We start from the raw sequence: 26976 nt of genomic DNA on the forward strand, positions 1-26976 counted from the left end.
TCTGTATTTCTCATTCCCCTGAGTCATGCTTAGCCTCTATAACCACTAGCCATGCCTTCTCCAAACACAAGAATGCTAAACCTTCAATCAAACTCCTCAGAACCAACAAGGCCAAACACTACACAATCGACACCCTTTGATGCAGCACCTTTATGGAGTCATGAAACAGTCGACAAACCCCCTCAATGTGGTGGTGAAAATCGAGTATAGGTCTACAACTACTGTAACAAATAAGTCACCGGATCCTATACAAAAGTGAAAAGTCATCTCTTGCATTTAAAAGGTTATGGTGTTGATCTATGCAACACGATTTCTGATCAAACACGAGAAGAGCTAAGAAGAGAGCATGAAGCTGCTGAGAATCGAAAGTCCAAGCAAGCGCTGGAAGCAACAAGAAAACAAGATTACATGTCACTGCCCTCTGGTTCGGATCTAAAACAGCTGAAAAGAAATAAAGGAACTTTGGAATCATGTTTTAGTGTGGTGGATAGAGATGAGGTTGACAAAGAGATGGCTCACATGATTTATGCTTCAACTCTGCCATTTTCTTTAGTGAAAAATCCATATTTCAGACGCTTTTGTTTAAGACTATCAAATAGCAGGGTGGCCGACTACGTCCCTCCAACATATAACAGGATGAGGACTACATTACTAGAGAATGAAAAGAGTCATGTGAATTTCTTACTTCAATCATTTCGAGATTCTTGGAAGAAAAAGGTGTCTCGTTGTGCTCTGATGGATGGGGTGATAAGCAGAAACGACCTCTTATCAATGTTATGGCTGCTTCGGGAGGGATTTCTATGTTTGTGAAATCATTTGACATAAGCGGCAACATCAAGGATGTTGAATATGTTGCAAGCTTAGTCTTGGATGTCATTGAGCAAGAAGGGCCTGACAACATGGTACAGATCATCACTAACAATGCTAGCAACTTCAAGGCAGAATGGACTCCGTGTGTGGTTCACTCACTTAATTTGGCTTTAAAGTCCATGCGCGAACAAAATGCCAACTCCAGCCATTACCTGTAAGTGGATTTCAAATTTGATATTTGATTGTGATGAATTACAATGTTCATCTTGAATCACAGTAGAGCACTTACAATTTATCAAACACATTCACAACACATGTTGATGAAAATAGCAGAAACACATTTTGCATCACATGTTATCATGGGTCAGCGGTTGTTGTTGGTTAGAAGTGCTCTTGAAAAAACTGTTTTGGATCCTAATTGGAAAGCTTTTAGGAAGACAAACTTAGAGGCAAAAGCAGATCATGTGAAAGAGTGTGTTATTTCCGATCGTTGGTGGGATAAATTAGAATATTTTGTCGCTTTCGCATCTCCTACATACAACATGATTTACAACATGATTAGGCTTGCTAACACAAACACTCATTGCTTTCATCTTGTTTACGACATGTGGGATTCAATGATAGAAGAAGCGAGGGAAAAAATTTTCAATGAGGAAGGAAAAGATCCAAAAATGGTGAATCTGAATTTTTTAATGATGTGCAATATGTTTTAGAAAATCGGTGGAATAAAAGCAATACCCCACTGCATTGTATGGCTCATTACCTCGTTCCCAAATACTATAGTGATGCATGGTTAAATAGTGGCAGTGGTGTAATTGCTCAAGTTGCACCAAATGAGGATCGTGAGGTTTCACTGAACAGGGCAAAATGTTTTAAAAAAATGTTTCCAAATCAAGATGATTTAAGAAAAATAAATGCTGAGTATGGGAAATTTTCGGGAGCTTTGGGATTTTTTTCGGAACCTCATGTATTTAAAGTAAGAGTTCACCAAGAGCCTATTAGTTGGTGGGCTAACTATGGTTCAGAAACTCCAATGTTGCAAAGCTTAGCTATAAAACTCCTTTCACAACCGGCATCTTCCTCTTGTTGTGAAAGAATTTGGAGTTCTTTTTCAAACATTCAAAATATTCAGCGAAACAAATTGGCCTGCCTCTAAGAGAACCGAAGATCTTGTTTTTGTGCAAAATAATTGAGAGCTGCTATCTCATAAGAGTGAGGAGTACACTGAAGGACCATCCAAGTACTGGGATGTCGGTAATATTCTAATCTTACATATTTTTTAAATATTAAATCTGGTTTGGTAATATATTTTTTTGTAATAAAATTTGAACTTCTGTGTTAGATGGAAATTCCATTCATTTCGATGATGATTATGTTGAAGCACTTGCAAATATTGTTATTGATGATCCTGATGTTGAAGGGAGGATATTCAGCGGAAATGGTGAAGAAGATCGCGAAACAGAGGAGTAAAAAAGAGGCTTTGATGCAATGACGCTGAGTTGTGATGGATTGATGCGTTGTGTTTGATGTTTCCAGACTTTGCGACTATTTACTTAAAACCGGTTGTTAACTATTAAGATTTTATTTTTTTGGTCAAAATATTTTGCTACTTTTGCGGGTGTTTTGAAAGATTTGCTAATATGCTGCTGTTTAATTTATCAAATCTGAATTCTGAACTAAATTGCATATGATTTGTGATTGATTGATTCTATGAGTTTGTTTAGTGATAATCCATAAGAGTAAGTGTTAGGTCCAGATACGATTGTAGAAGGGGGGGTTGAATACAATCGTCACAAAATAATCGCGGCGGAATAAATCTGATTGGAATGTAACTTGTTAATCAGATTAAGATTAATTAATATAACAATGTTTTAAGTCGTTATATAATTAATATGGTTCGTTTTAATGTCCACTAGTTCGTAGAATAAATTTGACAGAAAGTATTCTAACTCAGCGGAACAAAACAACCGAATGATCAAAGCACAGTAAACTGCGGATTTAACGAATAGCAAGTTTAGCACAACTTGAAAGCTTTACAATACTTTGAACAAGAAGAAATGAATGAGGGAGAGCCATATTTATAGGCAAAACCCTTGAACTAGTAAGACAATGGTGGCAAAGACAATCCCTAGCTTGCTAAGACAATTTGGCACTTTGTCTTGCTATTTTAGAGCTTGTAAGACAATTAAATTAATTGTCTACAACTAGTAAGACAATGAAATCCGTGGGCAAGACAATCTAGGGGTCGGTAAGACAATTGAGAAGTGCGGTAAGACAATCTGGGAGATTGTCTTACTGTTCTACAATCGGCAAGACAATCACGAGGATTGTCTTGCAAGCTACCAAGGCAAGACAATGCAACAATCGGTAAGACAATCTCAGAGATTGTCTTCCCGTGTCAAGGAGGGGGATAAATGCGGTAAGACAATCTAGGAGATTGTCTTGCCGTGTTGTGAGAGTGCAACAGGCGGTAAGACAATCCTTTGGATTGTCTTACCTTGCTTAAAACAGCAAGACAATCCATTGGATTGTCTTACCTTGCTTGTTTTAGCAAGACAATGCCTTGGATTGTCTTTCCTTTTGATTAAACACTTAGACAATCAACTAGATTGTCTTTCCTTGTGTATTTCAAGTAGACAATCCATTTTCCCTTTAATTAATTAACCAATTAATATTCACTTAATTATTTTAAATGCATAAATTCATAAATTAAATTAATTCGAGATAGAATTAATTTAATAAATAAATTACACATCCAATATAATTATTTTGAGAAGTGAAATAATTAATTAGATAATTAATTATCCTTTTCCTTCTTCAGTAGAGTCTTCAGTCTTCTTTAAATAATTATGATCTTCGACTTGATTGAACGACCACCTTCTCTTGACTCAGAATATTTAACCGGATGAGCTGATACACAAATGTACTGTCTGGTTCATCTGTAACTAGCTGAATTAAATATTCCTTGTCAATTAAACAATTAGGCGGTGGCTTGTTCGTCGATTCTTCGTCTTCTTAGTTCATCTTCATTTGATGACACAATATGGAATCTTCTGAATAAATAAAGTATTTAAACTTTATACCTTCTGATCTTCTGGACGTGCTACAAAAGATTATTTGTACACTGAGGCTTGATCATATTAATGAACTTCTTCCAGTGGTTTGCAGCAGCATCCTGAAATTCTTCTGACATAAAATCTTCAATAAATCATTTGACGTTCTTCGTACGGATTCCGGATAACAGTACTTGCTATTTACTTGCTTTCTTATCAGAGTTGAGTTGATTCCTCTTAAATACAAATAGGCTTAACATATGCCTTTCAGTAAGGCACTGAAACATAAGTTGGATAACTGGGAACTTGAATTTTATTGCTTCTGTTCTTATAATAGCATTACAAATCAGATCTTAAACATATACAAAAAATTGAAAATACTGTAGTGTCCATATCCCCGTATCCAAATCCCGGTGTCCATATCCGCGTGTCCGATCCTCATGAAATGTGTCCCCGGATCTATGATATCATGGTTTGGCGTATCGGATACCAGGATATGTGTCCGTGTCGGATCCTTCCAGACGAGTCTGAGCATCCTAGATAATGATGACAGGTCACTGATTCTCTATCAAATTTTAGTATTATATAAAGATTCTTCATCCTACTATCTAGAACAGGTACTCTGACAAGCCGATGATATGAGCTCATCCACTAAAGGCATGCGAAAATTGGTACAACATATAACTTAAGTAATTTAGAGTAGTTTTTTATTATCTACTTAGGGGTATTAAGAATTATCATCGAGATATATTATTCAGATCAAATTTATATACTCAGAATAAATTTTAAAGAAAATAAATGTAATATATTGTTCTCTTGGCGATAACAATTTACCAAGAACCTAATATTCACTTACTGAAAACTTCTATGGAAAATTAAAATGCTTAACTTTAGTTTGAATTTATATCATTGAGTCTAATTTTAGGCAAAGCCGAAATAAATAAAGAGCGCCCAACATGACTGATAGCCAATAGTGCACGAGAATTGTTAATGTTGCTACAGAGAAGGTTTGTATATGTCATTGTGAAATCATTAACATGAGATATGACAGTTGAGTCTCAAGATGAATATATCATTCTGAAAATTATAATTCATGTGCAAATATATTGGCAAACATTTACGCCAAGGGTTCGGTGAGACTATAAAAACTAATGCAATGTTGCAGAAGACTAATAGGAGTATATGTTGGATGCTACAATTCTTGATTAAATAGAGGCAAAACAAAAAACAATTGCTTTAGTTTTTGCTGTACTCTGATAGTGATGGACTTGACCAATTTGAGTAGAGGTACACAGTTAATTCCTTGGTTATCCAATATCATTGTTCTGAATTGACTCGTAGATTGAGGTCTATTGTTGCAAATGATTAATTATCAATTGAGAGAATAAAGTTGCAGAAATAATGTAATGCTTGCCCCTAAAAGAGATAAGAATGAGGCAGTGGCTCGAAATTTTGAAATTCTACGACAACAAGACACACTGTAGGACTGTCCAGATTTCTAGCTCATCCTGGTGCTGCCATCTTGTGAGCAACTCTCAGTTGGGTCCATGCTAATTCTGATGACTTTATTTTAGGTTTTTGTTGGTTGGATTATTAAGTACTTGAAATTTACCTCTGCTCAGCTACTAATACTGCTAGACTTAACTTCAACTTCTGCCCGTTGATCATGCCCGAGTAATACAAAAATTACAAAATACATAATTAACGTGGAGCTTAGGCCTTAGAGCATCTACATTGCAGGGTCACTTTATATATAAAAAGTACAAAATATCACTTATTACCAATTATATATAACAAAAAAAATAGCGGGAAGTAAATTTTCTACATCACTATACAAAAATAGTTCATACTGTAGTTTTCAGTTTTCACACACACAAAAAAAAGAACTTTTAAATTTTTTTACAGAAAAAAGTTCCTTTTTTTAAAAATGACAACAAACTAGAGAGTTCCTACTTATTATTTGGACTATGAAGTAGGAATTATGAAACAACTTAAAACTAATCATACTCATCTCATGGAAAAAATCATAATAAAATAAAATTCATAGCTAATAATCCAGTTAGGCCATAATAAGATAAAAATCGTCGACAATTACTTTATTACATTGGAGGTGTCCAGCTATCCAGGTTAGCATCCCAACGCAGGTCCAACCGCTGCGTTGGAAGATGTGAAAAGGACCGGGTTTAAAATTTTACTAGTTGAGCAATTCAGAAATCTTGTCTCTGTGCCGAGCCTAACTCGCAACTTCTCTTTAATATATATATTCTCTCCATCCCAAATTAGATGACTTTTTTGAGAAAAAAGTTTATCCCAAAATAGTTGAGCATCTCTCTTTTCAATGCATTTTTATCAATAATTTTCCATCTTTGCCCCCTCTTATTTACTCCCTCCGTCTCAATTTATAAGTCCATTTTGGAATAAACACACATATTAAGAAAAAAGTTGGTTAGATAGAATCTTATCTCATGTGTCATTAATTAGTGCATTGATAAGTGAAAATATAGTTAAGTTTCAAAAAAATCACAATAAATATAGAGAATTAGTGCATTGAGAAATGAGAATAATGTTGAGTTTCAAAAAAATCACAATTGATATGTAGATAAATTTCTATTGAAAGAAGAGAGGGACAAGTATTTTGGGACAATTTTTTTTTGCAAAATGGACCTATAAATTGAGACGGAGGGAGTATCATTTTCAATGCACCATCCAACTAATACTATAGAAAGTCAACACAATTAATATGGGTAGAGATGGAAAAATGAACAATCATTTAATACTTCTTAATATGTGTGAAATGAGCAAAAAGCTGATATAATTTGGGATTAATATAATTTATATTTATATTTATATAATATGAATAAATTGTGAGTCCAGCTCATCATTTCTGTTTCAACTTTGTCTTGGGATAATGTAGTCAAGTACTCAAGTCCAGTTTTTATCAATTTGACATGCCGGTAAGACCCAAATAAAAGTAGAAATGGGCTTGTTCAACAATTGGGTTGGGTCACAGCCTAACTTTATCCTGATTATCCATTCATCTTTCCCGAGACAAATTTGTCACACTCTTTCCGCCATTATCAGATACTACAACAATACCACATCTCTCTTTCTCTCTCTAGATATCCCTCTCTCACGGTCTCTTTGTATACTGTATGCATCTCCTCATGAATATCTCGAGAACCCATTTGTTTTCAAGGAGCTGTTGTGGAAATAAATAAAGTTTTGAGCTTTAAATACAAGAAACAAAGAGAGAAAGAAGAATAAGAAGAGAAAATGGTATTGATGGGAGTGAGCTTAACATGTATAATGGACTTGGTGGTAGCTGGGATTTCTTTGATGATTGGGTTGGGCCTGTTTGTGTTCATAGCTTCTATTCTTTGCTCTGCTGCCTTTTTTCAGAATGCTAAGGATGTTTCTTGATTACCCTTCTCATCAGTACTAGGTAAAATTTCTTGTTCTTCCTCAAGTTCTTTTTGTATGGAATGGATTAAAGGTTGAATCTTTTTGCATTTTTATGTATGACTGTTAATTGGTCTCGGTTCATTTCATTAATATCCAATGTTACTGATGATCATTTGGTGAATTTTGTTCAGTTATTATATTTTTTAATTTAGGGGTGGAAGGGGGAATGGGAATTTGAAACAAACCTTGCCACTAGGCTATTATCGAGTCCTCATGGTTTCAGGTCCTGGTAAATTTGAAAGCCCATATCAGGGAGCTGATTTAGATGTGAGACAAGTCCAACAATGTCCTAAAATGATATCATCAGCTAAAATCTAATAAATTTGGAAGAAATGAGTGTTCCAACAGTGTCCTAGTGGTGCCTTAAAAGTTAAAACACTAGGACATCGATCAAGTGTCTTATTTTTAAACCAGTTTAATCAATAAAAATTAAATTCCCTCCATTTCAACATATCGCTCTCTTCTCACTTCGCTCTAATAGCAATTCAAATATATTATTACTTAAATAATAAGGCACAATTACAAGGCATGTTGTTGGTGTTCATACATCAAAATGATGTCCTCAATCGCTAAGCCACCATTTTTTACTATTTATATAAGGCATTTAGTAGGACATGTTGGACTTGCTCTTTTGTCATATCGTTGTACTCGTTTCTTTGGGAGCTTCTACGCTCATACTATAGAACACCAATCTTGGTGAGAGAGAGGTAGTAGGAATGGCCTAGGCTTTTGGAGTAGCGCCCTTTTTGTCTGTTCAAGATGCGTCAAGCAGAAATATGCTTCAATTTATACTAGTCATGAATATGAAGAAGCAAGGAACCTAGTTGCAAGTTGATCTTAAAACCTACTGCCCTATTTCTATTTTTGGGTGTTCAAAATGAAACTCTAATTTTACTGATATAGATAATGTGATAATGGAGGATTTTGATGCGCAGACTATCTTTCACATCAGGGCACACCTACTGTGTGTTATTGGATCGTTGTTTCCAGATAGCAGCGGGAACTATGTGAATCTCAACCTCCTTTGGATGCTACGTGACTTGCAGAGCGTGGTTGGTTATAGCTGGGGGAGTGCTGTTCTTGCATACCTTTATAGGAAGATGTGCGATTCCACCCATAAAGTCATAACTAACTTCGCTGGATACGCCACGTTAGTACAAGTACGCATTTACTATCATTTTATTTTTCTCAAGTTTTTCTTCATATATATTTTGATGTGCACATATATGTATGTACCTTCACACTAGGTGTGGATATACGAGCGGTTCCCTACATTAGCTCCCCGACACACGGCCACACCCCTGATTATCTACCCACTTGCGCTAAGGTTTGTAATATGCTACTCTTCTCGTAATCACAATAAGTTTGTATATCCTCCAGTTTGTGCACATGTACTAGTTCACACGTATAATATAAACATTTTGTTGTAGGTGGACAGGGCCGTTTACCCGTACTGAGGTGCCGCACGGTCAGCGTCGTATCACCCGGTACGAGCTGGATAACATGATTGAGGCAAATTTTCGGTGGAGGCCGTATGCAGATTTAGATGACGAGCATCAGCCTGAGTATGATTTGTACCTGCGTTGGACTGCTCCTACGCCTTTGTTGTACATGGCCTATGTCGAGTGGTGTTATACTGATAGGGTGACGAGGCAGTTCGGGTTCGTGCAGGACATACCCACATCCTCTCCACGTGCGAATCATAGTAACCTGCACACCATTGTCAACGAGGCCATTAACTGGGAGGGCGCCAGGGAGTCTTACACTCGTCTATGGGATAGGTCCCTTGAGCGAGCTCTTACATCTCCCCCACTCATGTTTGGCGAGGGTTGCACTGCGGCATACATGCCTTGGTTTCTTGCAGTGACACGTAGATACATTGTAAACCCCGTCTATTGGAGGACTGCAGAGGCTTTCCAGGGCACACAGGGCGCCACACAGGCACTGGTAAACTCCCTTGTAACTGTTCTTCTAACTTCCTTCCATTACTATGCTAGCTTATTTTCTATATGTTCTGTTATAACTATTCTTCATCTGATTATGTCTTCACATGGCTGTTAACAGGAGGATCAGCTTCTAGATATGGAGAGTGCCATTGACCCTGCTACCCTGGATCTTGCTCGGGCACAGAGGATTGTACAGGGGTTGTTAGGACGTTTTAGGGGTTCAAGCAACCCTAGCAGACACAGAGGACGGCCACCAGTTACACCAGTTGAGCCGGAGCCAGGCACGTACTACACTCACGTGGCCAGTGGTAGCTCAGACACGGGAGGTTGGTCACACCTGGTTGGCACTTCTTCTTTGCCGGTTGGGGATGTAGCGGGTACTTCTAGGGCGGATGGATGGGAGTCCTGGCCCGCGTCGACGGTCGGGCCATCTACATATGCAGGGGATGACTACGAGGGTGGTCCACGTGGCTTTACGGTCAGATTAGAGGATGACCAGGACATGTCTGCTGAGGGTCAGTCGCAGGAGTCATACCAGTTCCAGGATGCAGATGCTTATCGTCCTGACATGTCTTTCCTGAGGGATCAGTACACCACACCTCCGCCACAGGTCCCGGTGCCGTCATTTGCTAGCCAGTCCTACATCTTCGGGGCACCCGCGTTTCCATTCGCACCGTCACCAGAGAGGTCCACTCCTACTCCTATACAGATGTCCACTTTTGCTTCGTACACTGGTGAGAGTAGTCCATGGGCGCCCCCCAGCACAGCAATACCAGGGCACTCCGAGGCCGAGGAGCAACCTGAGGATGAGCATCGACAGCAGCCACCTAGAGCTGCGAAGGGAAAGGGTCGAAGATGTCACACTGGAAGCCACATCTTCGGCCATAAGAAGAAGTAGGATTTCCCTCGTATGTAGTTTGTTTATGGTTATGTACCTGACCATGTACTCGTACGTTTTTATTTCTTGATCTGATTATGTACTCTTAGTCTAGTAGATCGGTTGTTACGTTATTATGCAGTTCTTGTGCATTCTTATGTCATAATGTTTTATAATGATTCAAGCATTGAAATTCATAAGGACAATAAAGGAAACCTACCATAACATAATAAACGACAGAACACTAAAACACATACACGTTGATCTTTCTCGAAACCAGTAAAACTGACTTTATTTTGACTAAACTTTACATATATCAAATAACTGAAAAAAATAATATAAAATTTGAATTACTTGAACAACAAAAGTTGAGACATTACATATAAGATACAATACATATAGTAATGGGGGTGATCTTGTGGAGAAAATACCTAACTCAAAGGGATTTCTTCAAAGAATTTGAGATGGGTCAGAGCTTCAAGAATCTGTGTACTCTGCTTTTACAAGTACAAAGTGGGAAAAAGTGAGACAAATAAAAATTTGGTTTAACAATCGTGTGACTTTTGAGATGTACCCACTATAGGTAAACGGCATTCTATTTAGATATTGTTTGTTCGAATTTTCCTTTTTTATGTATTTTGTTTACTTATTATCGGTAAAGTCCTTGGAACCTTCAAAACATGATAATCTGTTTTCTATTCGAGATAATTGTTGGACGATTTTTAAATCTTCGTTTGATTAAAATTTTGCTGCTACTAGGTTCTAAGTGAATCGTAAAATAAAAATTTTAAGAAATTAAATTTCCAATTGAGCGAGGTTTTATTATATTGTCAAAAGAAAAGTTTTATTATTTGTTTTCGATCTATTTGTACTTAACTCTAATAACTAAATATATAGATAATTTTTAGTAATTAAAAATAGAATAAAAACAGATAGACTAACATGTATATGTACTACACTATAATAACTTAATTTATAATGACAAATAGACCAATATGACTATTAACGTATCTACTCCAATTCATCATGTAAAGGATAGAAGATTAATAAATTCAACTTTTTATATATATAAAAATAAAATATATGATTCAAAATTAGTAAAAAGGAGAAAGTAAAACTAACTTAATTTCATATTAATATTTTGAAGATATTAGCATAGAATGATAAATATACATTTCTACTACCCATTTATAAAAGAAATATTATAAAATATAAATCTCTACGCAAAAAGATAATTAATCAGTTAATAAGATTTAATCAAATCAATATACTGTAAGAAAACATTCTTATGCAAAATTTAAAATTACTTTTTAATTTTAAATTTTAAAAAATTTCCCGATTAATCCGCGACCGAACAACGATTAATCGGCGATTAATCCCGATTAATCGCCGACTTTTAGAACGCTGGTGCTAAGATATATATTATTTCATGTTATTAATTATATTTATTTCACAAATTTATATATATATAATAAAATGATTTAAAATAACATGATAAACATATAATAAAATAATGCAACAATTTCAAAAAAAAAAAGTAAATCAGTAGAGGTCGCCCCTGCCAAGGGCGACCCCCACCGGGTGAAGATGAGAGTACGGGTCGCCCTTGGCAGGGGCGACCCCTGAAGCAAAAAAAATGTAGTTAGGGTCGCCCGACTTCGAATGAATTAGGCTGGTTAGTTTTGAAAAGTTGAACGTAGGCTGGTTAGTTTTGAAAATTTTACGTTCAAACTGGTTACAAATGTAAGGGAGCCAACAATTGGGTTGGGTCACAGCCTAAGTTTATCCTGATTATCCATTCATCTTTCCCGAGACAAATTTGTCACACTCTTTCCGCCATTATCAGATACAACAATACCACATCTCTCTTTCTCTCTCTAGATATCCCTCTCTCACGGTCTCTTTGTATACTGTATGTATCTCCTCATGAATATCTCGAGAACCCATTTGTTTTCAAGGAGCTGTTGTGGAAATAAATAAAGTTTTGAGCTTTAAATACAAGAAACAAAGAGAGAAAGAAGAATAAGAAGAGAAAATGGTATTGATGGGAGTGAGCTTAACATGTATAATGGACTTGGTGGTAGCTGGGATTTCTTTGATGATTGGGTTGGGCCTGTTTGTGTTCATAGCTTCTATTCTTTGCTCTGCTGCCTTTTTTCAGAATGCTAAGGATGTTTCTTGATTACCCTTCTCATCAGTACTAGGTAAAATTTCTTGTTCTTCCTCAAGTTCTTTTTGTATGGAATGGATTAAAGGTTGAATCTTTTTGCATTTTTATGTATGACTGTTAATTGGTCTCGGTTCATTTCATTAATATCCAATGTTACTGATGATCATTTGGTGAATTTTGTTCAGTTATTATATTTTTTAATTTAGGGGTGGAAGGGGGAATGGGAATTTGAAACAAACCTTGCCACTAGGCTATTATCGAGTCCTCATGGTTTCAGGTCCTGGTAAATTTGAAAGCCCATATCAGGGAGCTGATTTAGATGTGAGACAAGTCCAACAATGTCCTAAAATGATATCATCAGCTAAAATCTAATAAATTTGGAAGAAATGAGTGTTCCAACAGTGTCCTAGTGGTGCCTTAAAAGTTAAAACACTAGGACATCGATCAAGTGTCTTATTTTTAAACCAGTTTAATCAATAAAAATTAAATTCCCTCCATTTCAACATATCGCTCTCTTCTCACTTCGCTCTAATAGCAATTCAAATATATTATTACTTAAATAATAAGGCACAATTACAAGGCATGTTGTTGGTGTTCATACATCAAAATGATGTCCTCAATCGCTAAGCCACCATTTTTTACTATTTATATAAGGCATTTAGTAGGACATGTTGGACTTGCTCTTTTGTCATATCGTTGTACTCGTTTCTTTGGGAGCTTCTACGCTCATACTATAGAACACCAATCTTGGTGAGAGAGAGGTAGTAGGAATGGCCTAGGCTTTTGGAGTAGCGCCCTTTTTGTCTGTTCAAGATGCGTCAAGCAGAAATATGCTTCAATTTATACTAGTCATGAATATGAAGAAGCAAGGAACCTAGTTGCAAGTTGATCTTAAAACCTACTGCCCTATTTCTATTTTTGGGTGTTCAAAATGAAACTCTAATTTTACTGATATAGATAATGTGATACAAAATATAAAGTTGGTATGTAAACATTAGAGTTTGGGATCAGGTATTAATATGAAGAGAATAATTCATGCTAAAATCAGATTCGACTCTGTCTAGTATTAAACAAAAAGCATTTGTCCAAGTACAATTTGCATGTTATCATAAAAAATCTAGAATTGTTGCAAATAACAAACTATATTTTTATCATTATTATCGGTGCTACTCAATCTATGTAAGCCAATGCTAGCCTCGTCGCAAAGGTTTGAAATGACTGGATTGGTTGTATATAATGTTACTACAACAACTATGTTTGATGACTTGAGCTATGTAGAGCCACAACAACTTTTTTACATTTCTTAGGAGGAATATGCTTCTTGTCTTGTGTAGTCATGCTATTCGCTAGACACTTTTTAAGACAATTGGATATTATTGATAATATCATCTTTTGTGCTATGAACTCTAATGATTTGCGCTACAAAAAATTCATCTATAGATGAAAAAAGAAACATGAAATCTAAAACTCAAATTCAACTTGCTTGTAGAATCATCATAAGCTGCACAACTATGTTACTCGGACTCTTCATTTTGCCTCGAAGTACCTGTGTCGGCACTCGACACTCGGAAGACACTAGGACTCGGACACTTATTTAAAGCCAAAAAAATGTACATTTTTCAAAATATTACCGAGTCCGACACATAAACAAGTATCCCTATCGGACACTTCTAGCCGAGTCCAAGTAACATAGCTGCACAGTACCAGAGGCCCACAACCAAGCAAAACTTTCTTTCCAAAAACCTGGAAAATTTATAGTTATAGATAGTAGGTATAATAGTACACACTACTCAACTTGGTTACATGGCATTTCACTATTTTGTAAGTAGGAACTTGTTAATATAGCATATGTTTAGATGTTGTTCTTCGAACCTAAAATTGTTGTCCTTCCACTAATTCTTTCAAGAACAATTGACCTTAAAAAGATGCCTGGTATGGTTCATGTAAGTGGATTGATCCACTTCCCCTTGTGCGTCCGCTTGGTATATAATTCTTTTTAAGAAAATTTTGTTTTTATAACATGATTATTTGAGAAAAGTGGCCCAGAAGTCAATGAAATTAATTTGTTTCAACTCTGGTTTCTAATAACAAGGCCTATATAGGTTTAAACTTTGTTTTTCATGAATTATTTTAGACGTGAGCGAGTTAAGCCTAATTGATTTATACCTAGGGATGTAAACAGACGAACTGTGGTCAATTCGACTCTGTACAATAATCAAAGAGTTCTGGTTTGAACAAGTTTTAACATTTGGTAGTTTAATGAATGAAGCCGAGCTTTGCAAGTATAGCAATATATGTAATAAATCTCATTCACATCATCAATTTTTTTTAGTATTACTAGTCATCTTGTAGATATTTATTTGGTAAGAGAGGATAAAATTTCATTTCCTAATGTCATTTTTTTTAAAAAAAAATATGAACTTGGTTACTCAAATCGCAAATAAACTGATTTTGATGAATTTATTCATATAAATCACACTAGAAATATAAAAAACATTACAAGAGTACAATTGCCCAATTAAAAATTTGCTCTTAGCCTACAGACGGGCTTTGCAGTTATATCATTCTGGTTTCTTAAATCTTGCAATCTGCTACATGTTGATAACTTTCGTTGGTTGTGTATGCTCGTCCGTATGCTCATCTTTGGTGAACGAAGAGCCAAGAAGTAAGTTCTGTAGCTGCAAGTTTAATAAGATTCTCATATATTTTATGTTGATTTAAATTGTTTGTCTGTTTGTTGGTTCTTGCAGGTGGCATTTTATCAAGTAGTTTCTCTTGAATAAATGGGTGCACAATCTTCCTGTATGCATACAGTTCACCTGCTTTTTTCCATGAGAATTCAAATGGGATTACTCAGGGGCACTACAACATAAAGTAGCTTTTTCCGTTGTACCATCTGTGGACTGTATAGTAACTCAAAAACGACAGCGAATCTGCCAGAGATGTTAGAGTCTTAGAGACGAAGCTTAAACAAGCATTTTTGTTATGGATGATAATATGCATAAACATCACTGCATATGATATGTTAGCAGTGAGAATTATCATGTAGCAATCATGTCGAAACTTGATCTCATACTTAAGCTTCCTCTTTCGGGTGAATTTCCCCTCATGGTGAATTACTTGCCAGGCATTTTTAAGTTCTTATCTGGACATTGAGCATAATGCTAAACTTGTAGCTCACCCATGTTTTCAATGGAAACATCCCAACTATATCCTGCTTATGCCTGTACAATAGCTGGACATTTGGGTCTTTCAAAAGCCCAGGAATTCAGAAGCTGATAAAATGGGCATGTTGCTGCCATTATAGGTTAAGTTGCTAGATCTCTAAACAGATCAAGGAGCAATATGACTATCAATATTAAATCAAGAGTCATGTGAACTTGGGCTGTACAAAACTGACACTTTCATGCTTATAAAACCAATAATTAATTATTAGTCCTTCCAGAAATATTCCACTCAAACTCTGCCTAGTCCATATCTTATTTGCCATACATCTAGAATGTTCCTTGAGTGCATGTTTGGTGTTGCATATATTTCAAGTTTTCAACTCTACCTGTTTCTACATTTGTAGACTTCACAATTCACACATTTTCTTCTTTCAACAAATACCCACAATGTCATCTCAATTCTCACCTGTCACCATTATTAACTTTAAGAAAAAAAAAAATATCCAGGGGGTTAATACTTAAATCTCAATATTTTTGTTACATTTGTATGTCACTCTTAAATTTATGTTAATATGAAAAATAAATTATTTTTTTAATAATATTGGAGTTGAATATCCTGTTTGGAGAAAGCAACAGTATTGACCACATTGTTTGCGATTCTAGAAGAAAACTAGCTGTTGCAGCATCATGGAGAATTATATAATGGTTGATTAAAAAACACGGTGTCCAGCAGCCATGCCATGTGATTGCGATTTGCAAATTTTAAAATTAAAGAGTAAATAATGTTTCTTTTGACCCCATAAACTATAGCTCCACTACAGAGTCACCGATCACCAACCAATCACAATGACCTCTAGTTAGGGGAGAGCTCGGTGCGGTTTTAGGGTAAAACCGCAACCGGAACCGCAAGTGTTCGGTTTTTAAAATTGAAAACCGCAACCGCAACCGAACCGTCGGATCGGTTTCGGTTTCAAAAAACCTCGGTTCGGTTTCAAACGGTTCGGTTTCGGTTTTAGAACCGCAATAAATAAAAATAAGAAACATACTTTCAAATTAAATTAGTAGATAACTTATGTTGGTTCGATATATACTTCAAATTTAATAACGAACCACATTATTATATTATCGGATTTAAATAAGATCATATTACAAATGAAACTTATATATTATGTGGGGATCATGATGGAAGTATATTAGCGACTCAATTGTAGTGATACTAAAAGAAAGTGCTCGGTGGAAGAACTAGTTCGGATAAAACAATTTTAACGAAACAATCTCAGCACATTTCAACCCCACTTCCTAGTAACCTCCCCCGTCTCATTTTACTTTGTTCATCACATTTATATGTTATATATAAATATTTATATAAATTATGTGTAATATACATATATATAAATATAAATAATATTTATTTTAATAATTGGTTCGGTTCGGGTTTTTGCGGTTCGGTTTTGGCCTAAAACCGGAACCGCAACCGTTATAATCGGTTCGGTTTTTAAATTTTCGGTTTCGGATCGGTTCGGTTTTAGGCGGTTCGGTTTTTATCGGTTTTCACCAGTTTCGGTTACGGTTTCGGTTTCAATTCGATTTTTTGCTCACCCCTACCTCTAGTCCTCTACTAATATTTCTTCAATTCTTCTAGTACCACGATATGATCAGCGCTTTTATTATAATATTGAATATTAAGCGGTGTTTGGTTAAGTTTATAAAAAATGTTTAAGGTTGTAGTGTACTTAAAGTTAGAAATAAATTAAAATTTATAAATAATTAAACGGTTTGAGAAAATAACAAAAGTCTTGGAATTCGTAGTTTTTTATAAATATTTCCGACTTTTGACGCAAACGAATTAAAAAAGTAAAAGCCAATTTTTTATCAGAAAAAGGGATAAGCATCCGAGCCTAAAGTGGCACTAAATTCTTTCCTCGTGATATTAAAATATTTTCTTCTTATTTTATAGATTATAAATTTAACTTGCAGTATAAAACCTCGACTAGAGGAGGCAGGTTTACGTTATAAATTGTTAAAATAGCCGTGCTTTACCAAATTCGATATTAAAGGGTATATACTATCTGGATTCTAAAGATTACTTTCTGAACCTTACAAATTCAATTATGTTTAATCTAAATTCTTAAAATAAAAAAAAATCTTAAATAAAAAATTATCTCATTTGATCTTAGTTCTAGAATTTTAAAATAAAAATATCAGGCACTTCAAAATTTATTCCAAGTACAGTTTCGTAATAGTTATTTTAATTTTTTATTTTGAATAAAAATTTGATATTTAAATTTTAGTTCGAAAAAAATATATTTTAAAAAATATTATAAAACTAAATTTTTTAGCAGTCTTGAAATGCGTTTAAAATAATGAACATATATTTTCCTCCAAAGACGGAGAGAGAATTGTGTAATTGGTTCACTCATATCAGGTTATCAGGTTAAAATCAATCATTCATTTATCAGGTTATCGGAAGACAAAATTTGGGATAGTAAAATTCTACGAATTTTAGATTTTCATCGAACGATACCATTATCTAAAATTGGATTCGACCTATCTCAAAATGAGTCCTATCTAAATTCCTCAAACTTTTAAATTCCCGAAACTTGGTATAAATTCTATGTCAATTTCTTAAAATTAAAATCAATTACAATTTTCTGAACTCCTTAAGAAGTAATACATTCAAAAAATATTGAGTAAATATGCCTCAAAATTTTGATAAATTTATATATTTCCTCTCAAAATGATTTTTATTAGAATATTTTGTATAAACAAGCAAGGGGTGACCAAGAAAAAGATGATATAAGCAGCCAAGACTGACCAGAGACAGAAACATCGTGTGAACGAACTACCAAACCCCCTTTTGTTGTTTCTTCAACTCTAAACAGGTAGTCAGAAGGTAGACAAGTCTCCTCTCCTAACATCTCTCCTGGATCTTTCGCTCCTAGGTAAGCTTTTCAACTCCTATATATATATATGCATACCCAACATTTGTATTCATATGTTTGTGTAATAGACCAGTTCTTGATTTTGATCCATCACATACCCAGATCTTGTTTTTGTTTCTTTCAATCTGTAAAAGTAATTATTCTTGCTTTTAATCTTACCCAGATTTTGTTTTTTGTTTATGACTTGTGTATCATCTGCATTTTCTTTGATTCCCTTTGTTTTTATGGTTTTGTAGTGTAAATTCTTTGAGATTTAGTAATATGTGGTGCTGTTACTCATTTTTTCACTGATTTGATTACGAGGGTCTTTGCTTTTTGGGAATAAATGGTGATGTGACTCATTTATTCACAGATTTTGAGAGCAAAGTTGTTTGCTTTTTGGGTTCTTTATGATGCTGTTACTCATTTTTTGACCAATTTGATCACAAAGGCCTTTGCTTTTACAGCTCTTTTAAATATATCTGTTCTCAGAATTGATGACTTTTAGTTTGTTATCTGTCTTTTTTTAATTTTTTTTGGAAATGAAATTGGATAATTGGTTGATTTTATCTAAGTTTTTTCTAGCGTCCTGATGTAATTCTGTGGATTTTCTGGGTTGGTGTGATCTCGATCTGTATTTAGTGACCATATAGGTATATAGATCTTGTGATCATTATATTTCAGATTTGATGGTATATGGATGTGTTTTCTGTATTAATTGCTCTTTTTTGGGGGGTTTAAGGCCAATTATAAAAAATTGAATATTTTCACACACATTTGTCTAAGTCTTGACTTTTGAATACACTTGATCTCTGGTTGCCAAGGGTGAGCGGTGATCAGTGCGCTGCATTGGTAGGAATGAATGATAATCTGTACTCAAAAGTAGATGTCTAGTTATCTCAAATATTAGTCATAGTGGTTTGGCAGGATGGGGACTGGTGATAATCCTGATGCGTTTCCTAAATCTTTTTATTGGAAGCAACTAACTGTTGAACACAAATAGTGTAACTTCTCACTAGCAACAAATGTCATCACAGTGTCAGATCTTTTAAGTGTCAACTCCTAATTAAGCCCATAGTCTCTCATTTTTTCTTTCCTAAGGTTCTCAAATAAGTTTGATACTGTTCATTTGTTTGTTGTTTTGGGAGCTTTAATCTCTATTGCAATGTGATTTATACAACTACAAATATTTTTTCTACAAAAATATGTTTGCTGATAGGACTGCTTTTTCAGGTAAAAATGGCTCCTGCACCAACAAGAATCGGTCTCGCTGGCCTTGCTGTCATGGGCCAAAATCTTGCCCTCAACATTGCTGAGAAAGGCTTCCCTATTTCTGTCTACAACCGAACCACTTCAAAAGTTGATGAGACTGTTGAGCGTGCACAGAGAGAAGGAAACTTGCCTTTATACGGCTTTCACGATCCCGAGGCTTTCGTAAATTCAATTCAAAAACCCCGTGTCGTTATTATGCTTGTTAAGGCTGGTGCACCAGTTGATCAAACCATCAAAACTCTTTCTGCGTACTTGGAGGAAGGAGATTGTATTATTGATGGGGGTAATGAGTGGTATGAGAACACCGAGAGGAGAGAGAAGGCTATGGCTGAAAAAGGTCTTCTTTATCTTGGAATGGGAGTTTCAGGTGGTGAAGAGGGTGCTCGCAATGGACCCTCTATGATGCCCGGAGGATCCTTTGAGGCTTACAAGAATATAGAAGATATCCTTCTTAAGGTGGCTGCTCAAGTTCCTGACAGCGGCCCTTGTGTTACATACATTGGTGAAGGGGGATCTGGCAATTTTGTGAAGATGGTTCACAATGGGATTGAATATGGTGACATGCAGTTGATCTCAGAAGCTTATGACGTATTGAAATCAGTTGGTAAACTCTCAAACGAGGAACTGCACGAGGTTTTCACCGAGTGGAACAAGGGAGAACTCCAGAGCTTCTTGATTGAGATTACAGCAGATATATTTGGAATTAAGGATGACAAGGCAGATGGATATTTGGTCGACAAAGTTCTTGATAAAACAGGCATGAAGGGTACAGGTAAATGGACAGTGCAGCAAGCTGCTGAGTTGTCTATTGCTGCTCCCACTATCGCTTCCTCTTTGGATTCGAGGTTCCTCAGTGGGTTGAAGGATGAAAGAGTTGCAGCTGCAGAGGTCTTCAAAGCAGGTGGGGTGGGCGACATCCTTTCTGATGAAACCGTGGACAAGAAGAAGTTGATTGATGATGTCAGACAAGCGCTTTATGCATCCAAAATATGTAGTTATGCACAGGGGATGAATTTGATCCGTGCCAAGAGTATTGAAATGGGTTGGGGCCTAACACTTGGAGAGCTTGCTAGGATTTGGAAGGGTGGTTGCATCATCCGTGCCATTTTCTTGGACCGAATTAAGCAAGCTTATGATAGGAATGCAGACCTTGCTAGCCTTCTTGTAGATCCAGAGTTTGCAAAGGAGATGATAGAGCGACAAGCAGCTTGGCGTAGAGTTGTCTGCGTTGCTATCAACTCTGGCGTTAGCACTCCTGGTATGTCTTCCAGTCTTGCTTACTTTGACACATACAGGAGGGACAGGCTGCCTGCTAATTTGGTTCAAGCTCAAAGAGATTATTTTGGAGCTCACACATACCAGAGAACTGATATGCCAGGGGACTTTCACACCGAATGGTTCAAGATTGCCCAGCAGTCAAAGATCTAATAACATGGTAGCATCATTCGTCTTATACCTAATAACGTTTCATTGATGATTGAGACAAGTGTATTGTATCCTATGTCATTCTGTGATAGTAGGTTTCCGGTATTGTTATTTCCGTATCTGTCAAAATTGTTTAGACTCTGATTTCCAAATTATTCGTGTATGCTGTCAAGATCTCTAAGATCTAATTTGTATTTTATTTTCTGCCTCAGAACCCTACTCAGATGAGCTTTTGTATGTTTGCTGGCAGATATCAGGTTTTGATATTATTGTAGTTTTCGGTTAAATACAGAATTTTAAATACTCACGTACCCATGCAAAGCTCGAACCTAGGAAGAGGGATATCTAAGATGAACTTAAGTACTTTCTTACGCTATGAAAACTTATCATTCTTTGAGCTCCTGTAGCAAAACTGGTTCCATGAAGTCCTGAAAACAAACACAACCTTTGAATGACGAATTCATGAATTTTGTAAGGTTTGGCTTGTATTTTCTGTGCTCTTGAAAGAATGTTCTCGTAGTTTTATGGTTCTAATATTAAAGAAGTTGGATACTTTGCTGAACTTCGCATAAGTACAGTTATGCTGATGCAGAAAAGTAAGAAATAATAAAAGTTGTACTCAGTGCATAAGACTCCGTAACATTGAGAAGGCGATTATCGCGTTACCTTCAGCACAGAACAATTACAGTTAGACATGCGTCTGTTATAAGATTCGTCAAAGTAACAGAAAACACAAGCAACAGGAGGGAAAGTCGGTAGCCATGGTCAAGTTACATCACTGATAGAGTGATAGGCAATTTGCCAACTCTCAGCATGCGTAGCTATGTATCAGGGGACAGAATTAAGACAAGTTCAAAATGTAATTAACGGATGATTAAACTTTCTTGATCATCCATTATCTTGTCTGCATTACTTAATCACTTTGCTTAACTTATTATCTGCTTAAACAGGCACAAGGAGAGCGACCCTTGCAGACAGTTCCGCGATACTGTTGTTTCAAAATCTAATTAACCATCTTGTTGATGCAAATTGAAAGGAAATTATCGCGATAATGTGTGATTTCAACCTCTATGTTTCACTAGTTTTAAAATTCGACAGAGACCTCTAATCTGTCATACATCAAGTCATTAACATTTTGAGTGTAAGATAATGTATGCATGCATCCCTGCATCAGATTATGTGGTAGGAAAGCTTTCAATTTCTTTTTGGAAGGGAATTATGCATGAAAACGACGCCTTCTTCGTCATCACGTCTGCAGAACAGTGCTCATGAAAACAAGTCCTAATGCAGACTTTTATTTGCAGGGATAAGTATGAAAGATTGAAAATTGTTACTTGAGTTCATTCTACTCGACCAAGATAAGCAGAACTCATTTTCCTTTCAACGCAATAGCGTCTAGGTCAGACGGTATCACCCTTGCTTCACTTATAGCAGATTTTGAGTTAAAGATTGAAAAGTGTAAAAAAGTTCTGAGTTCGAATGTCAGTATGTTTTTTTTTTTTTTTGGATGAACAAGGAAATTTGCATTAATATAAATCACTTTTAAAGGCCTTAGCTACATCAACGTCAACATGAACAGAACTCTTATCGAAAAATCGATCCGGGAATGAATATGCTGCACGAGCTAATTCGTGTGCAACCATATTAGCCGATCATTTAATAAAAGACACTGACGTTGTGTTTTGATTATCTAGCAAGCTTCTGCTCAGTATGTTTAATTATAAAAGGAAGAATTGAAAAGTGAGAAGTCCATTAGTTGAAGTTGCAAGCTTAATTATGTTCACAAGAGTTTGAAATTACTTTAAAATACTTTTTTTTTAAAAAGGCCAAATTAAATAGTTAACTATTATTGATATCATGTTAAGTTTAGTGGGTCATGTTCGAAAGAGAATCCTTGGGGGAGAGAACCGTTAGAACCATTATCTTATTTCTAGTATTAGTTAGGGTTCTGCAGCAGAACTGCATATGAAAAAAATGTCTTATTTATTCATTATATTTTGAAATTACTTTTCAACACACACAACGATGCAAAGAAACATGTATTTAGATTTTAGATTTAGATCCTGAAAATCTATGAAAAATATGGGATTCTGCCGTAAATACTTAGTGTTCTATGGTTATATTTTAAGTATCGGTTCTTCTTGAGCGCAACGCTAAGTTATCATGTTGTTTAAAATAGCAAGAGATGGAGAAAACACTAGATCGATCAACACCTCAATGTTTTTAGGGGTGTTTTCGGTTAAATATTTCATGAATATATAATTATTCAACTAATGACTGATTAGCAATGAAATAAGAGGACTTTCATTAGACATATTGTTGAATCTTGTCTGCTTTGTATTAGGACAATCAGATTAAAGATAACAACACCAAAATCGAAATGTGCGCTTAAAAACTTATTTTTGGTCAGACAAGGAACTAGGATTCTGCACTTAAATCAAATTAGAAACGTTTTAAAGATATAAATCATCACATCTTAATCTGCAATAATTTTATTTAGACATTTCTTTTGTTTGCATTGCTTAATGTACAATTAGTGAATGCAGCTTTGATCCATAACCACTAATCTGCAATTTAGACCGTTAACGCTCACTTTAGGATGAATCGATAAGCTTAATTATTTGCAGCAGGTGAGGTGTATTAGTCGCTTAATTAAGTACTCATTATTTTCGTAGAATGAATGAAGCACCATGTGTATTAGATGATTAGCTTTAAGAAACAATCAAGCTTTGAGTATATAAGATGATAAGTTTTATTTTCATGAAATGAGATGATTATATTCTTGGTGCAACTTTTTTTTTTTTTTTTTGGTGCGGTAAAATGAGTAACCACATTCAATCGTTGAAGGCACTGTCTAACGATTGGTTAAATAATCGGGATCAATTAGAATTATCAATGAAATAATTAAACGATTGGTTGAATAATCGGGATTAATTAGAATTATTAATGAAATAATTACACGGATTTATTAAAACTTAATAATAGTATTTGATTCTTTAATCTATTATATTAGCGGGAAAAAAGATACTAAATAATTAAATTTTAAAATCGAACCGACAAGACATATTGTAATAATTTATCAATGAATAATTAGTAAAATGACTAAAGAATTACCATGCTATGATTTATGCACATACTCATGTTGTTTTTGACGAGATTTGGATAGTACTCGAGCTCGAGTAACCGGGTTGTTGTTTTGACGAGACTTGAATACTCGACCATTTAACCTCAGGTTGTTTTTGACGAGATTTGAATACTCAACCTCAGATAAGCAGATCGATGACGATTATACCTGATCAAAGGTCAATGGTCACCGGTAGGTGCAGCTTTTCACTTTCAATAAAATTGAAAACAGATTAGGAAAACTGGAAGTACATAACTACTATTTAGCTATGCATGTGCACACGCAACAGACAGGTGATACAGTACAAACATTCAATTCAGAATAGGGAAACATGAGTTACACGCCCTAAATTAAAGGCATGCAGAAGCAAGCTACTAGGGATTCTGAGCTCGATAATAACCATAATTTTAGGCGTCGGTAGTAGAACCGACAGTCGTCCGATATGACTGCTGATATCTTATAAGCTGCTCGCCAGCTTCTTCTTCCTGATCATCATCATGATTGGCTTGTTTATTGATGTTTGAAGCACTATTGCATGGATGCTTCATGGACTTCTTACTGACCACTTTCTGAAATTGCTGCATTTTCTTGCTAACAGAAGAGGTGGCCTGACCGCGGAGCTTGTCTTGAACCTGATCATCATCAGAATGTTGATTATAACGATGAAATCGTCGTGAAGCAGGACGAGGGGAAGAAGATCTGGCATCTGAAGTCATGGAATCATCGCTCTCTGTACCGTCATCAGCCCTGTCTCCAATGTAATTTGTCCAGCCTGACTCAGAATCCGCGAAGGACTCAGAATCAGCTGTGCTACAATATTCTGTTGACAGCGCTTTCAACGATGAAAAGTATGCCATACTGTTGTTCTAGTAGCTAGGGGGACATAAAATATGGAGCACCTTGCACTGATTTTATTCGACTTGGCAGACTATTATATATAGATAGACTGACATTGATATAGCGCTCAAATAGTACAGGTGACAATGATTTCAAGGGTTCAAGATAAAAACAAAAAAAAAATAGAAGAATAATTAACATCAAGATGTATCCTACATGTCACTAATTTAGCCAACTTGATACAGAGGTGAGCCTCTGTTTGTAGATCTTTAATACTATTGCTGATGAACAGATTAATTTGTCACAAAAATTAACTACAGAAGTTATCCACCAAAGCGATGGTGGAGGGAACACAAGGGACCATGCAAAACTAATGGGGAAATGAGGTAATAAGAGTAGAAATGCATATAGTCTCACTCCGACCGGGGCAAAAGCGTGTACTTCTTAACATCCTCAGACCCTATTTTAGTCTACTTTAGAATGCGTGTACTTCTTAACATCCTCAGACCCTACTTTAGTCTACTTTAGAATGACACTCTATTTTAGCATGTTTAAAAGCTTACTTCAAAGTGAGACATGTTAAGAGTTGGTTTAATTTGTATATTCTATAAATTAAATACAAACCAACTTAATTTAAATGTTTAGATAACGGGAAGCGTTGCGGTGTCCGGGTCCGGAGATGAACACTGAAGTAAACCTAGAAAGGGTCTATTAAAATCTGAATCGGGACGGGTCTTGTGAATCAGGTATTTGAAGTTTGGGTTGTCTAGAGCTTGTTTGAAATCTTTGTTATCTAGAACTTGTGATAAGAGGCCGATGATATTACATTGAGATGATGTCATTTTGGTTTATATTTTAGTTTTTGTTTTAAAAGTCTTTATCTAAACAGGGTCAAAAAAAAAAAATATCTATAAGTTCTTGAAATAAGGTGAAGAGGGAAATTTTAGTTAACGTTTTTAATTGTTATTTCTTATCACAGCACTGATGGGAACACGATAACTAAAAGTCTAAAACCTTTCATCTGTTCTTGCTGACCTCTGTTTTATCTGCAAATTTTTGGCTTAAATACGATGATATAAGATGAAAATTGTCAACACAAGTTTAATCTAGTCGTAGTAGTTGCACTATTATTTACATGTGTGAGGGCTCAACTAAGTTGTACATAGCGTTACCTAAAATACTTTATCTAAAATACTTTTCTTTATTCAAAAGGATTAAATGAATGATAACATTATTACAATACCTACAACAATGTTACATCTATTTTATTACAAGTATCGTTAATTCCTTCTTGGAGTGTATCAATCACACATTCAAGTCTCAAAACTTAAGTTTTTTTATATGTAAAATTATATCTACCGTAAGCGGACAGTATCAGTTGTAAACAGAAATTAAAAAATACAGGTCAAATCGATCAATAGACGGGGTTTCAAGATATTTCATTTAATTATTATAAATTTCTTCTAGAGAAAAAAATGATTGGTGAATAATTTTAATTAACTACTAACACAAATTAAAAATGTTTTATATCAATTAACTAAAGTCTAGTTCAATATATTCAGGTTTATCATGCTTACGCCAAAGCTTGTGATGTGAATATTGCAAATCAGTGGGTCGTGTAACTAATTAAAGAAATTAATTGGTAATCTCTCTCAAACATTAACGCTCTCGAAAATTCACTCATATTCTCGTATTTAATTTCAATTCCGCCAATTATATGTGTGCATCTAGGAGTATATCTCTCGATCAAACCCATATTTGCGTAAGCTTAATCCATGACATTAACCAAGTACACAGACTAAATATATAACATATCGATTACAATTACACTTTAACCATTAAACTAATATCACATTAAAGCATAGTTATGGTATAAACATGGTTTCCTTTATGTCCTAAAATGAAACTACTA

The 26976-nt window shown here is 35.3% G+C and overlaps 2 protein-coding genes and 1 long non-coding RNA gene across 4 annotated transcripts; all 3 read left to right on the forward strand.

The window, feature by feature from the left end:
* The first annotated feature begins 6831 nt into the window (after positions 1 to 6831).
* LOC108196534 (uncharacterized) lies at positions 6832 to 10327 on the forward strand. The gene is made up of 5 exons (XM_017363857.2): positions 6832 to 7305; positions 8261 to 8485; positions 8573 to 8652; positions 8756 to 9272; positions 9390 to 10327. Exons 2-5 carry the CDS (start codon positions 8354 to 8356, stop codon positions 10167 to 10169), a joined length of 1509 nt encoding a protein of 502 aa, XP_017219346.2. The 5' UTR covers positions 6832 to 7305; positions 8261 to 8353; the 3' UTR covers positions 10170 to 10327.
* Positions 10328 to 11911: 1584 nt separating this feature from the next.
* LOC108196535 (uncharacterized) lies at positions 11912 to 15533 on the forward strand. The gene is made up of 2 exons (XR_001801820.2): positions 11912 to 12352; positions 15069 to 15533. It is a non-coding gene; the product is annotated as an uncharacterized LOC108196535 (long non-coding RNA).
* A 2734-nt stretch (positions 15534 to 18267) lies between these two features.
* Positions 18268 to 21372, forward strand: LOC108196308 (6-phosphogluconate dehydrogenase, decarboxylating 2). 2 transcript variants are annotated; one of them, XM_017363540.2, is made up of 2 exons: positions 18268 to 18427; positions 19640 to 21372. In XM_017363540.2, exon 2 carries the CDS (start codon positions 19646 to 19648, stop codon positions 21104 to 21106), a length of 1461 nt encoding a protein of 486 aa, XP_017219029.1. In that variant the 5' UTR covers positions 18268 to 18427; positions 19640 to 19645; the 3' UTR covers positions 21107 to 21372. The 2 variants fall into 2 exon arrangements, with proteins under 2 accessions (XP_017219029.1, XP_017219028.2); XM_017363539.2 differs by lacking the exon at positions 18268 to 18427 and adding an exon at positions 18435 to 18560.
* The last annotated feature ends 5604 nt before the right edge of the window (positions 21373 to 26976 follow it).

The sequence above is a fragment of the Daucus carota genome, chromosome 7, assembly GCF_001625215.2.
Source record: "Daucus carota subsp. sativus chromosome 7, DH1 v3.0, whole genome shotgun sequence".
Classification (NCBI taxonomy): Eukaryota; Viridiplantae; Streptophyta; class Magnoliopsida; order Apiales; family Apiaceae; genus Daucus; species Daucus carota.

Excerpts from the sequence above, each read along its gene's own strand:
- LOC108196534 (XM_017363857.2), top strand. The coding sequence starts at position 8,354 with ATGCTACGTGACTTGCAGAGCGTGGTTGGTTATAGCTGGGGGAGTGCT. Across the intron at positions 8,486-8,572 it reads GATACGCCACGTTAGTACAA|GTGTGGATATACGAGCGGTT; the intron begins GTACGCATTTAC and ends CCTTCACACTAG. Across the intron at positions 8,653-8,755 it reads ATCTACCCACTTGCGCTAAG|GTGGACAGGGCCGTTTACCC; the intron begins GTTTGTAATATG and ends ATTTTGTTGTAG.
- LOC108196308 (XM_017363539.2), top strand. The coding sequence starts at position 18,456 with ATGCATACCCAACATTTGTATTCATATGTTTGTGTAATAGACCAGTTC. Across the intron at positions 18,561-19,639 it reads GTTTCTTTCAATCTGTAAAA|GTAAAAATGGCTCCTGCACC; the intron begins GTAATTATTCTT and ends CTGCTTTTTCAG.